This window comes from Delphinus delphis, chromosome 15 (genome assembly GCF_949987515.2).
Source record: "Delphinus delphis chromosome 15, mDelDel1.2, whole genome shotgun sequence".
Taxonomy (NCBI): domain Eukaryota; kingdom Metazoa; phylum Chordata; class Mammalia; order Artiodactyla; family Delphinidae; genus Delphinus; species Delphinus delphis.
In genome coordinates, this window is record NC_082697.1 from 10,013,136 (window position 1) to 10,027,596 (window position 14,461).

At 46.1% G+C, this 14,461-nt stretch overlaps 1 protein-coding gene across 3 annotated transcripts in view; it reads left to right on the forward strand.

Moving 5' to 3' along the window:
- The window catches only part of ATP9A (ATPase phospholipid transporting 9A (putative)), a 134,232-nt gene that overhangs the window by 101,801 nt on the left and 17,970 nt on the right, over window positions 1-14,461 (forward strand). For all 3 annotated transcript variants that reach the window (XR_009522259.1, XM_060033398.1, XM_060033400.1), the window contains exons 16-19: window positions 849-941; window positions 2,109-2,192; window positions 3,772-3,942; window positions 5,477-5,575. Coding sequence is in view for 2 of the 3 variants with exons in the window: in XM_060033398.1 (XP_059889381.1) it covers window positions 849-941; window positions 2,109-2,192; window positions 3,772-3,942; window positions 5,477-5,575 (447 nt within the window). In the remaining variant the exon portion in view is untranslated. The remainder of the gene's footprint in view (window positions 1-848; window positions 942-2,108; window positions 2,193-3,771; window positions 3,943-5,476; window positions 5,576-14,461) is intronic.

A 14,461-nucleotide genomic window follows, 5' to 3' on the forward strand; every position in this document is an offset into this window, starting at 1 on the left:
GTTTAAGCCCCAGCAAGCTATACGGTAAGAGTTGTTAGGGTCCCGATTTTACAGAGGAGGAAACTGAGGTCTAGAGAAAAGAAGTAGCTTGTCCAGGTGCACACAGCTGGGAGCTGGTACCGGGTCTAAGCATCTGATGTCTGTGCTGTGATGTCACCCTCTCCCCAGAAAATCTGGTCAGTGTGAACTGAAAATCTGGGTACTTTGCTCCCTAGCTAAGTCCTCAGGTAGACGTAAGGGTCCCACGTTGTCTAGAGCAGTAGCTGTCAACTGAGGCAATGTGTCCCCCAGGGGACATTTGTTAATGTCTGGAGACATTTTGGTTGTCACCAAGGGGATTGCTGCTGGCATCTAATGGGCTAGGGATGCTGCGGGAGATGGTGCCATGCAGAGTCCAGCCCCCTCACGGCAAAGAATTCTCCAGCCCCAAATATTAACAGTGCTGAGGCTGAGAAACCCTGATCTCGAGAATTATCTTACTTCCCAACTCTTTCTGGTAGACCACGTTTTGGCAATACCGGCAGCCCCGCGTATAAATTTAAAATTATCTTACAGTGTGAGGGTCAGTCTGTTCCCGTTAGAATAGTAATGACTGTAAAAACAGAGTTCTTCAATCCTTTTGATCTTGCTTTCATCATTTAATGATTTTCCAAATGCTTTGAGTTTTCTTGTTTTCTGTGGCCTTTGCCCCAAAGTGAGGCTCCCCTCTCACTTTTCATCTTCGGCCAAGTGAGAAAACACTGGCGTCCACTGAGTACACTTTGTGCGGCATCTCTCGTGGGAAGCGGCCACTGGAGCGGAACCAAGTGTTCCTCTTGGGTGTTCATTCCTCCCGGCCCCCCCTCTAGGATGAATCGACCGGGGAGATTACGTTTTACATGAAGGGAGCGGATGTCGTCATGGCTGGCATCGTGCAGTACAACGACTGGCTGGAGGAAGAGGTAAGCATGACGTGGGGTGTGGAAACGGGGCCTCGGATGCGTGTCCTGGAGTCTGTCCCTTGCATGGAATAGTGAGGTGGGTCCCTGCATGCGTTTTCTGGGGCTGTGTAACAAATCACCCCCAAACGTAGCAGCTTAGGAGGACGCGTGTAATTTCTTACGGTTTCTGCGAATCAGCAATCCAGCCACAGCTTGGCTGGGTCCTCAGCTCAGGGTCTCTTCGGCTTTGGTCAAGGGGTCACCCGAGGCTGGGGTCTCATCTGAAGGCTCAGCTGGGGCGGGACCCCCTTCCCAGCCCACTGGGAAGTGGTCATGGGCAGGATTCAGCTCCTCAGTGCCTCTTGGCCGGAGGCAGCCACGTTCCTTGCCATGTGGATGAAACAGAGAGAAGTGAAACAGAGAGATGAAACAGAGAGAAGTGACCTTCTTGGAAACGACCTCCCCTCACTTTGCCACATTCTGTCTGTTAGGAACAAGGCACCGGGTCCAGTGCACACTCAGGGCAGGTGAACATACAAGGGTGTGGGTACCAGGAGGCGGGCATCATGGGGCCCCGTCACAGGCTGCCTTGTCCCAGATTGTGACGTGGGAATTGGCTGCAGCAGGGAGGGAAGGAACTCTCCAGTCTGTCAGGCTGTTTCTGTTTCATCTCCCATCTCCAGGCGCAGAATTCACATTTTATGTTCAGTAATATCATATTTCCAATTAGTGAGTAACAAACCCAAATGCCGACAGGGGCCAGGCAGATAACTCAGGTGAATGAAACGGGCCGGGATGTGTTTCCTGACAGCATCACACTTTGTGCGTTGAACGTGTTGGAATATTCTTCACTTGACAGCTATGTTTCGTGGGACGGTGTGGAAACAGCCGCCTTTCAGTATCACTGGCTGTGGTCATTTGGGAAAGTGCTCTTGTCAAAGGTTCAGTTTTTCCAACGAGCCTGAAATCCAGATTAGTCTGTGAGATCTTACTGCATTGACTTAAATTTTGAGCCCCCTTTGGAAGGTTTGCTGAGAGAGACTGCTTCAGGGGAAAGCAGCGTTCTGATTTACCATTGCACTGTCCCCTCGGGAGGGGCATCCACTTCAGCCTCCAGCCCTCCCCAGAGACAGTCCGGGATACAGAGCCCTCAGTGCGGCTCTCCGCTGACCAGGGTTTGCTTTTCAGTGTGGAAACATGGCCCGGGAAGGGCTGCGGGTGCTTGTGGTGGCGAAGAAATCTCTAGCAGAGGAGCAGTATCAAGACTTTGAGGTCAGTGGTTCTGTGACTTTCCTTTTACTTTTTAGCCCCACTCACCTCCCCATCTTCCCCTCCCTCATTCTGCTCTGGCCAGACTGACGTCATTTCTGAGCACACCAGGTTCTTCTCTCTGCCTAGTACTGTCCTCCCTCACAGAGTTCCAAGGCCCCCCTCCCTCACTTCTTTGGGTCTCAGCTCAAATGCCGCCTCCTCTGAGAAATCTTCCTGGATCCCCCATCTAAAGCAGCCCCGCCTCATCACTCCCCGTTGTCACCCTGTTGAACTTTCTTCACTGTATTTATCACCAGCTGTAATGACTTTATGTACGTATTTTCACATTCTTTTTTTTTTTTTTTTTTTTGCGGTATGCGGGCCTCTCACTGTTGTGGCCTCTCCCGTTGTGGGGCACAGGCTCCGGACGCACAGGCTCAGCGGCCATGGGTCACGGCTCAGCCGCTCCGCGGCATGTGGGATCTTCCCGGACCGGGGCACGAACCCGTGGCCCCTGCATCTGCATCGTGGCCCCTAAACCACTGCGCCACCAGGGAAGCCCTCACATTCTTTTTGATAGCTTCTTTCTGGAATAAAATCTTTTTGAGAGCAGAGACTTTATCAGTTTGGTTTGCCCTTGTACCCCAACACTTACGATAGGCATTATAAACCTTTTGAAAAATATGAAATGAAACATTCAAATTTGAAATTGTAAACCTTCTTGAAGCCCTAATTTTTTTAAGCTGTAAAAGATGTTGGATTTGAACTCGATCATTGACTTTCACTGCCAAGGCTTCCAGTATAAATATGTCTTGTTAATTGTCATCTCATCCCATGGATTGTGTGTTCCTTGAGGGGGAGGGTCCTTGTTGTACCCCCAGTCCTGGCACAAAGCTGAATGAATGTGTTTACACGTGACTGAAGGGGAGAGAGACCAGGTTGGGGGAAAGGCTTCTGCGGCCCTTGTCCTGCTCCACCCAGAGAAACTGTGCTTGGGTCTGTCACTTTTATGTGCTTGAGTTCTTTGTAAAGTTTTATTTAATGAGAGTTCTAGCCCTGATAAAATTCTACCTTTCTTTCAGTTTTAAAGGCATATGCTTTGTGACTGCTGTATCTTTGTTAACACCGTAAAGAGGGGATAAACAGAAGGGTTGGGTCGATGGGCTTTGGAAGTAAGACTTTGTCTTTAGACAACCTGGTGGTCAAGAGTTCTTGGTTACAGAGCATATGCTGTGTGGGGAGAAGCTACCGTCTTTTGAGGTCTCGAGTTGTACTAATCCTTGTAAAAACCCAGTGAAGCTGGGGCCGTTATTGCCTCTTCGGGGAGGAAAACAATTGAGGCTCAGAGAAGTTAAGTGACCTGCTAGAAGTTGCACAGCAGGTGAGTGTAGAGCAAAGGGTGGAGCTCCGGTCTGTCCAGTTCCAGCGTCTGGACTGATAAACTGGGAAGGAGGCTGGAGGTCTCAGTTTCACCCCTTTGAGGTTCACCCAGGTGCTGGGGTCCCTGCCCTGTGTGGGGGATGAGACGCTCCCACTGCCAGTTGGTCCGCCTTGCACCTCTCCATCCTAAGTGGTGACAGTGTCCCCTGGTGTGTCCCAGGCCCGCTATGTCCAGGCCAAGCTGAGTGTGCACGACCGTTCCCTCAAAGTGGCCACAGTGATCGAGAGCCTGGAGATGGAGATGGAGCTGCTGTGCCTGACAGGGGTGGAGGACCAGCTCCAGGCGGACGTGAGGCCCACCCTGGAGACCCTGAGGAACGCCGGCATCAAGGTAGGGTGAGCCTGCCTGGACCCACTGCTGAAATAGGTTGCCACATGGCAGTGACTTCCAGACTTAGACCAGTGATCCCATCAGCGGAGGGTGAAAATTAGAGATGGGGGGAGGCGGGGCCGAGGATGGAAATAGTGACAGGGAACCGGGCTCGGACAGTGACCTGTAGCCCTCCCATCCTCGACAGCTGTGGAAGACGTCTTGCGTGTCCGCGCTTGCTGCCGGCTTCCCCTCTGCATGCCGGGCTCCATGGAGACAGGACCGAGAGCATCTCCTTAGCTCTCAGGACCAGCTGTGTCCCGTGCATTTGCGGTGTTTGTTATATTCTTGTTGAGTGTCCGGCCAGCCAACCAATCTGTCTTTTGGTCTGGGTAACTGAATGACCACCCAACAGAGTGACCATCTGCCCCAACGAACTGCCGTATTTACATTCTTGTTTGGGGCCAAAAAGTACATATCTGGTAGTTTAATCCGGAGACGCCAGTAGAGGGCGTCTGGGGAGCGGGCTCCATCTCTGCAGACCCAAGCAAGGGATTAGCAAACTCATCGGCTAGAAGCTCCTGAAAATACGTAGGTTAAGCTGCCTGCCTCTGCCAAGAGCAGCTCTGGGCTGCGTCCTTGGGCCCGCATCTGGCGCGAGTGCCCGTGAGCTGAGCGGGGCGATGTCAGCAGGACGGATGAGGCCTGGGCCTCCGTTTCCCACCTCATAAAGTTACTCTGAGGGAACAACGCACAGCACTTAACAGGTGCCCGGCACGGTGAACACTCGGGGAACCTTTGTGGTTATTTTCTTTCCTGCGCTTCCCCTGCTGCCAAGATATCCTTTGTCCGATGACTCTAAGGCCCCCACCCCACTTCCCCACTGGGAGCAGAGGGAGCAGAGGGTTAATGGGTGAATCAGCAGGGTAGGAAGCACATCCGTTTAGACTCTGAAGACCTGGGTTCTGGGCCTGGTCGGGACAGGAACTAGCTCTGTGGCTTTGGGCAAGTCACCTACCCTCTCTGAGCCCGCCACACTGAGGTGCACAGTGCTCAGTTACGAGGCGAGGAAGGACCTGGCACGTTTACTGTCGGCGGTTTAGTTAGGGTTCAGCCCCCTGAGATTGCTCGGGGGCATCCGGCCACGTAGAAAGACCCTGTGGAACGTGACAAATCAGTGTTTCCTGTGGGACATGGAAGTGACCCCTCGTCCATACAGCCTTCCCCTTCTTTGATATTATTTATTGCTTTAAGAAAAGTTTCCGGAACGGGGATTAGGAGGGCAGAGGCTGAGCTTCACGACGTCTACTGCAGCATGTGGCCAGTTTTGCAAAAGTGCCACACCAGCTTTTGCTACCACCAGCGGCAGACGCCCAAGGTCTTGAAGCCCTTGAACTGGGGCCTTTCCTGTGGTTCGTTGGGGACAGTGTAGGCCTCAAGGAGGTAAATGGAACGTATCAAGTTCAGCTCGATGTGTTTGGAAACTCGGCTGACACAGGCGACAGGCTAGCCTCAAACGCTAACCAAGGGGACCCCTTCCATGCGGTAATTTCAGGTTTGGATGCTGACGGGGGACAAGCTGGAGACGGCTACATGCACAGCAAAGAATGCACATCTGGTGACCAGAAACCAAGACATCCACGTTTTTCGGCTGGTAAAGCGTTGTCTGCTCTGGGGCCCTGGGGGGTGATGCTGCCGTTTGCCCTGTAGCCTCATAGCCTCGCTTGGACCCCTGGGTGGGTGGTGGCGGGAGCTCACGTCGTTGGTTTGGGTGGGATCACTGAATGACCCAGGCGAGGCTCAACGATTCCTGCCGGTGGTGGTGCAGGAGTGCCTGGTTACCGCCCCATGTTAATCTGTGTTCTTAACCCGGTGCTGGCTGGGGTCCCTTTGAGGAGCTGACGGGAGTTAGGTGTGATCAGCGTGAAGGATGCAGATGAGCTCATACGTGTGAAATTGCACATACAAGTCTGGGATTTCCCTGAACCCTTCAAAGCCAACTCCTTGGGTAGGAAATCAGTTCCAGATCGCAGATACTGGCCTGTCTTCCCTCCTGAAGGAAACCCTTGAGGAACCTTTAGAAGGAGGCGTGTTGGGTGGCAAATGAGAATTCCCTGCCCCGGTGGCCAGCACTTGGCCCAAGCAGTGCGGGCACAAGGAGCTGCTCCAGGGCTTGAGGCCAAGGACGGTGATTGGCCTTATTGAGTTGGGAGTTGGGAGGGGCACTAGGTCCCCTCTGGGGCCAGATGTGGTGGTCCTACTTATCTGTCATCAGAGCTACCAAGCCAAACAACTGGATCTAGATGTTTTGGGGGTCTCCCCCCTTACCCCTGCCTTTGGTCTATAGCCCATTGAAGCTTTATGAAATCCAGCAGTTTCGGGACTAGCACAACCAGCATCGTGTAGAGACAGATACAGTGGAGCCTCATTATGGATTCTGTATTTGCAAATTCACCCACTCGCTAAAACTTGTTTGTAACCCGAAAATCAATACTCGAGGTGCTTTCAGAGCCCTATATGGACGCATACACAGCAGTGGAAAGTTTGAGTCATCTGACAAGTGAGTTCCTAACTGAGGTGGAGAGGAGCGACGCTCTGCCGTTTTTTAAAAAATTTATTTATTGATTTATTTTTGGCTACGTTGCTGCGTGTGGTCTTTCTCTAGTTGCAGCGAGTGGGGGCTACTCTTCGTTGCGGTGCACGGGCTTCTCATTGCGATGGCTTCTCTTGTTGCAGAGCTCGGGCTCTAGGCGTGCGGGCTTCAGTAGTTGTGGCACCCGGGCTCAGTAGTTGTGGCACACGGGCTTAGTTGCTCCACGGCATGTGGGATCTTCCCGGACCAGGGCTCAAACCCGTGTCCCCTGCATTGGCAGGCGGATTCTTAACCACTGCACCACTAGGGAAGCCTGCTCTGCCTTCTTGTCTCAGCTCTCAGGCGGACGCAAGGGTCCTTTTCAGTCTACTCAGTGCCACGTTTTTTTGCATTTTTGTGGGTTTTCTTGTTAGCAGTTTCACTGTTTAACATGGCCCCCAGCACAGAGCTGGGAACTGACCATATCCCTGAGTGCAGGAAGGCTGTGATGAGCCTCCCGGAGATAAGCTTCCTCCAGGCATGAGTCATGGTCCTGTTGGCCATGAGTCTAGTGTTAATGAATCAATAATAAATATTTTTTTAATTAAAATTTTTTTTATTGAAGTGTAGTTGACGTACAATATTATATGTTTCAGGTGTGCAACACACTGATTCACAGTTTTTAAAAGTTATATTCCATTTATAATTATAAAATATTGTCTATATTCCCTGTGCTGTACAATATATCTTTGTGGCTTATTTATTTTATTTAAAAATTTTTTAATAGATCTTTATTGGCGTATAATTGTTTCACAATACTGTGTTAGCTTCTGTTGTACAACAAAGTGAATCAGCTGTGTACATACATATATCCCCATATCCCCTCCCTCTTGAGCCTCCCTCCCACCCTCCCTATCCCACCCCTCTAGGTGGTCACAAAGCACCGAGCTGATCTCCCTGTGCTATGGGGCTGCTTCCCACTAGCTGTCTGTTTTACATTTGGTGGTGTATATATGTCCATGCCACTCTGTCACTTCGCCCCAGCTTCTCCCTCCACCCCCGTGTCCTCAAGTCCATTCTCTATGTCTGTGTCTTTATTCCTGCCCTGCCATTAGGTTTATCAGTACCTTTTTTTTTAGATTTCATATATATGTGTTAGCATACAGTATTTGTTTTTCTCTTTCTGACTTCAGTCTGTATGACAGACTCTAGGTCCGTCCACCTCACTACAAATAATTTCGGGTTTTTTTATGGCTGAATAATATTCCATTGTATATATGTGCCATATCTTCTTTATCCATTCATCTGTTGATGGACATTTAGGTTGGTTCCATGTCCTGCCTATTGTAAATAATGCTGCAGTGAACATTGTGGTACATGTCTTTTTTTGAATTATGGTTTTCTCAGGGTATATGCCCAGTAGTGGGATTGCTGGGTCATATGGTAGTTCTGTTTTTAGTTTCTTAAGGAACTTCCATACTGTTCTCCATAGTGGTTGTATCAATTTACATTCCCACCAACAGTGCAGGAGGGTTCCTTTTTCACCACACCGTTTCCAGCATTTATTGATTCTAGATTTTTTGATAATGGCCATTCTGACCGGCAAGAGGTGATACCTCGTAATTTTGATTTGCATTTCTCTAATAATTAGTGATGTTGAGCATCTTTTTATGTGCCTCTTGACCATCTGTATGTCTTATTTGGTGAAATGTCTATTTAGGTGTTCTGCCCATTTTTTAATTGGATTGTTTGTTTTTTTTGATATTGAGCTCCATGAGCTGTTTGTATATTTTGGAGATTAATCCTTTGTCCATTGTTTCATTTGCAAATATTTTCTCCCATTCTGAGGGTTGTCTTTTCATCTTGTTTATGGTTTCTTTTGCTGTGCAAAAGCTTTGAAGTTTAATTAGGTCCAATTTGTTTAGTTTTGTTTTTATTTTCATTACTCTAGGAGGTGGGTCATAAAAGATCTTGCTGTGATTTATGTCAAAGAGTGTTCTTCCTGTGTTTTCCTCTGAGAGTTTTATAGCGTCTGGTCTTACGTTTAGGTCTTTAATCCATTTGGAGCTTATTTTTGTGTATGGTGTTAGGGAGTGTTCTAATTTCATTCTTTTACATGTAGCTGTCCAGTTTTCCCAGCACCACTTATTGAAGAACCACCATTGTATGTTCTTGCCTCCTTTGTCATAAATTAGATGACCATATGTGCGTGGGTTTATCTCTGGGCTTTCTATCCTGTACCATCGATCTATGTTTCTGTTTTTGTGCCAGTACCATACTATCTTGATTACTGTAGCTTTGTAGTATAGTTTGAAGTCAGAGCGCCTGATTCCTCCAGCTCTGTTTTTCTTTCTCAAGATTGCTTTGGCTATCCAGGGTCTTTTGTGTTTCCATACGAATTGTAAAATTTTTTTGTTCTAATTCTGTGAAGAATGCCGTTGGTAGTTTGATAGGGATTGCATTGAATCTGTAGATTGCTTTGGGTAGTACAGTCATTTTCACAATATTCATTCTTCCAATCCAAGAACATGGTATATTTCTCCGCCTCTTTGTGTCATCTTTGATTTCTTTCATCATTGTCTTATAGTTTTCTGACAAGTCTTTTGCCTCCTTAGGTTGGTTTATCCCAGGTATTTTATTCTTTCTGTTGTGATGGTAAATGGGATTGTTTCCTTAATTTCTCTTTCTGATTTTTCGTTGTTAGTGTACAGGATTGCTAGAGATTTCTGTGCATTAATTTTGTATCCTGCAACCTTACCAAATTCATTGATTAGCTCTAGTAGTTTTCTGGTGGCATCTAGGATTTTCTATGTATAGTATCATGTCATCTGCAAACAGTGACAGTTTTACTTCTTCTTTTCCAATTTGTATGCCTTTTATTTCTTTTTCTTCTCTGATTGCCGTGGCTAGGACTTCCAAAACTATGTTGAAGAGGAGTGGCAAGAGTGGACATCCTTGTCTCGTTCCTGATCTTAGAGGAAATGCTTTCAGTTTTTCACCATTGATTATGATGCTTTCTGTGGGTCTGTCATATATGGCCTTTATTATGTTGAGGTAGGTTCCCTTTATGCCCATTTTCTGGAGAGTTTTTATTATAAATCGGTGTTGAATTTTGTCAAAAGCTTTTTCTGCATCTGTTGAGATGATCATGTGGTTTTTATTCTTCAGTTTGTTAATATAGTGTATCACATTGATTGATTTGCATATATTGAAGAATCCTCACATCCCTGGGATAAACCCCACTTGATCATGGTGTATGATCCTTTCAATGTGTTGTTGGACTCTGTTTGCTAGTATTTTGTTCAGGATTTTTGCATCTATGTTCATCAGTGATAGTGGTCTATAATTTTCTTTTTTTGTGATACCTTTTTCTGGTTTTGGTATCAGGGTGGTGGCTTTGTAGAATGAATTTAGGAGTGTTCCTCCCTCTGCAGTTTTTGGAAGAGTTTGAGAATAATCTGTTAGCTCTTCTCTAAATGTTTGATAGAATTCGCCTGTGAGGCCATCTGGTCCTGGACTTTTGTTTATTGGAAGATTTTTAATTACAGATTCAATTTCATTACTTGTCATAGGTCTGTTTATATTTTCTAATTCTTCCTGATTCAGTCTTGGAAAATTGCACCTTTCCAAGAATTTGTCCATTTATTCATGGTTGTCCATTTTATTGGTATATAGTTGTTCGTGGTAGTCTCTCATAATCCTTTGTATTTCTGCCGTGTCAGTTGTGATTTCTCCTTTTTCATTTCTAATTTTATTGATTTGCATCCTCTCCCTTTTTTTCCTGATGAGTCTGGCTAAGGGTTTATCAATTTTGTTTATCTTCTCAAAGAACCAGATTTTCGTTTTATTGAACTTTGCTATTGTTTTCTTCATTTTTGTTTCATCTATTTCTACTCTGATCTTTATGATTTCTTTCCTTCTACTGACTTTGGGTTTTCTTTGTTCTTCTTTCTCTAGTTGCTTTAGGTGTAGGGTTAGATGGTTTATTTGAGATTTTTCTTGTTTCTTGAGGTGAGACTGAATTGCTATAAACTTCCCTCTTAGAACTGCTTTTGCTACATCCCATAGGTTTTGGGTCATCGTGTTTTTGTTGTCATTTGTCTCTATGTATTTTTTAATTTCTTCTTTGATTTCTTCAGTGATCTCTTGGTTATTTAGTAGTGCACTGTTTAGCCTCCATGTATTTGTGTTTTTTTACAGTTTTTTCCCCCTGTAATTGATTTCCAGTCTCATCACGTGATCAGAAAAGATGCTTGATACGATTTCAGTTTTCTTAAATTTTCCAAGGCTTGATTTGTGACCCAAGATGTGATCTATCCTGGAGAATGTTCTGTGTGCACTTGGGAAGAAAGTGTATTCTGCCACTTTCATGTGGAATGTTCTATAAATGTCAATTAAATGTATCTGACCTATTGTGTCATTTAAAGCTTGTGTTTCCTTATTTATTTTCTGTTTGGATAATCTGTCCATTGGTGTAAGTGGGGCGTTAAAGTCCCCTACTATTATTGTCAGGGCTGTTAGCATTTGCCTTATTTATTGAGGTGTTCCTATTTTGGGTGCATAAACATTTATAATTGTTATAGCTTCTTCTTGGATTGATCCCTTGATCATTATGTAGTGTCCTTCCTTATCTCTTCTAACAGTCTTTATTTTAAAGTCTATTTTATCTGATACAAGTATTGCTACTCCAGCTTTCTTTAGATTTCCATTTGCATGGAATATCTTTTCCCATCCCTTCACTTTCAGTGTGTATGTGTCCCTAGGTCTGAAGTGGGTCTCTTGTAGACAGCATATATACGGGTCCTGTTTTTGTATCCATTCAGCTAGTCTGTGTCTTTTGGTTGGGGCATTTAATCCGTTTACATTCAAGGTTATTATCAATATGTATGTTTCTATTACCGTTTTCTTAATTGTTTTGGGTTTGTTTTTGTGGGTCTGCTTCTTCTCTTGTGTTTCCTGCCTAGAGAAGTTTCCTTAGCATTTGTTGTAAAGCTCGCTTGGTGGTGCTGAATTCTCTTAGCTTTTGCTTGTCTGAAAGCTTTTGATTTCTCTGTTGAATCTGAATGAGATCCTTGCTGGGTAGAGTAATCTTGGTTATAGGTTTTTCTCTTTCATCACTGTAAGTATATCCTGCCACTCCCTTCTGGCATGCAGAGTTTCTGCTGAAAAATCAACTGATAACCTTATGGGGATTCCTTTGTATGTTATTTTTTGGTTTACCCTTGCTGCCTTTAATATTTTTTCTTTGAATTTAATTTTTGTTAGTTTGATTAATATGTGTCTTTGTGTGTTTCTCCTAGGGTTTATACTGTATGGGACTCTCTGTGCTTCCTGGACTTGGGTGACTAATTCCTTTCCCATGTTAGGGAAGTTTTCTACTGTAATCTCTTCAGATATTTTCCCAGACCCTTTGTTTTAATCTTCTTCTTCTGGGACCCCTATAATTCGAATGTTGGTGCGTTTATTGTTGTCCCAGAGGTCTCTGAGATTGTCCTCAATTCTTTTCATTCTTTTTTCTTTATTCTGCTCCTTGGCAGTTACTTCCACCATTTTGTCTTCCAGCTCACTTATTCGTTTTTCTGCCTCTGTTATTCTGTTATTGATTCCTTCTAGTGTATGTTTCATTTCAGTTATTGTGTTGTTCATCTCTGTTTGTTCTTTAGTTCTTCTAGATCTTGGTTAAACATTTCTTGTATTTTCTCAGTCTGTGCCTCCATTCTGTTTCCGAGATTCAGGATCATCTTTACTGTCTGAATTCTTTTTCAGCTGGATTGCCTGTTTCCTCTTCAATTATTTGGTCTTGTAGGTTTTTACCTTGCTCCTTCATCTCTGACATATTTTTTTTGCCATCTCATTTTTTTTTTTTTTGATGAGTGGGATTCTGTTCCTTTTTTACTTGTTGTTTGGTCTGAGACTTCAAAAACTGGAGTTTGTAGGCTGTTGTATAGAGCTGGGTCTTGGTGCCGACATGAGGACCTTCAGGAGACCTCATTCTGGTGAATATTCCCTGGGGTCTGGGGTTCTCTGTTAGTCCAAGTGGTTCAGACTTGGAGCTCCCACCACAGGAGCTTCGGCCCAACCCCTGGCTCATGAAGCAAGATCCTGTAAGCCGTGTGGGGTGGCAAAAAAAAAAAAAAAAAGAACAATAACAAAGTAAAAAATAAAATTAGACTAGGAAACTAACAGGTATGTTAGAAAGAATATAAAAATAAAAATATGGATGAAACAACAACCAGAAGGTAAAACAGAACCACAATAGTAAAAAAGAGGAGGAGAAAGAAAAAGAAAAAGGTGGAAAAGGCCTTGGCTGTGGAGGGTGGGGCCTAAGCAGGGGTGGGGTTTGGGTGGTGGGCAGGGCCTATGCTTAGGACCCACAGGGCTGGAAAAGGCCCTGGGGGTGTAGGGGGTGGGGCTTAGGCTCAACAGAACAGAAGGAGCCCAGGTGTGCCTCCTGCCTCTGGTCTCAGAGGGTGGGGGGCCCCACCTGGGAGCCCAGCAGGGCTCAAGTGGGTGGGGCAAACGCCCTCTGCTGCTCTCCTCCAGTCCCCAAGGGCCTCTTCCGCCTGCCTCTCCTGTTCTCCCCTGGCCTCCTTCCTACACCCCCAGGACCAATGGGGCCTGGAGGGGGCCTCTGAGGGCTTAGGACCCGGCCTCAGAGCAAGGCAGACTTCCCTGGCCGATTGGGCAGGGGAAATGCTTGGTACATCCCACCCCCATCCGAGCCCCTGAGGGTCCCTTCAGGCGTGGGAACCCCTCCCCCCTCTCAGCCACCCCTCAGGGGCGTTGGTCTTGTCTGGCCTCCACTTCCCCCCCTCAGTCCCCTCACGTCTTACCGGTTCGCTTGAGCATTCCTCCCATCTCTTGGGGTGTTGAGGTCCCCCACCAGCGTCCAGCAGGTTCCCTAGTTGTGGGGAGACGCAAACTCTGCGTCTTCCCACACCGCCATCTTGACTCCACCAGCTCCTTATTTTATACATAGTAACTTGTACCTCTTAGTAGCTTGTAACCCTATCTTGCCCCTCCCTGCTTCCCTCTCCCACTTGGTCACCACTAGTTTGTTCTCTATATCTGTGGGTCTGTTTCTTTTTTGTCATATTCACTAGTTTGTTTTATTTTTTAGATTCCACATATAAGTGATATCATGCAGTACTTGTCTTTCTCTGACTTATTTCAACAATACATATTTTCAAAGATGTCTTTAAACAGAGGCACATAGAAAATGAGGTTATGTATTGACTGATGGATAAAAATATTGTGACCAGAGGCTCATAGGAGCCTAGCTAGCCCTGTACCTCCCCCAGGAGCAGTGGTTTAAAAATCGCTAATTCAGTATTCACAGCAACTTTCCAGAACATAACTATTGCACATAGTGAGAACACACTGTATGCTCTAGAATTCAGGGGTTGCAAACTATAGCCCATGTGCCGGCCACCTGTTTTTGTAAATAAAGTTTTATTTAAACACAAGATCGACCCATCTGTTTACATATTGTCTGTGGCTGCTTTGGCACTGTAGCGGCGGAGCTGGGTAGTTGTGACAGACTGTATGGTACCCAAAGTGTGTCATATTTAACAGCTGGTCCTTCTTAGAAAAGCCCCTGCTAGATGCCTGGCTTCCAAGGCCTGCTCTGCAGTGGATGGGCTGTGACACGGTAGCCAGGCTAACAGATCTTGCCCTGTGTCCGTTTCCTTAGATGTAAAGTAGAACTATTATCATCATGCACCTCGAAGGGTCCTTGTGAGAAACAGATGGGGTGAAAATGCTTGAAAAGTGCTTATTTGAACAGTGCCTGGCACAGAAAGAAAGCACAGTGGCTTTGTGCTCTTATTTTTATTATGTGGGTCACAGCCATCCTGCGGGAAGTGCGAGGGGATGGTTGGCGTACAGGCCCTCCGGATTCCCACAGAGTCATAGCAAACAGGATCTAATTCGTCTCTGGCTCTGGGGGCAGGAGAGGGGTGGGGGCCC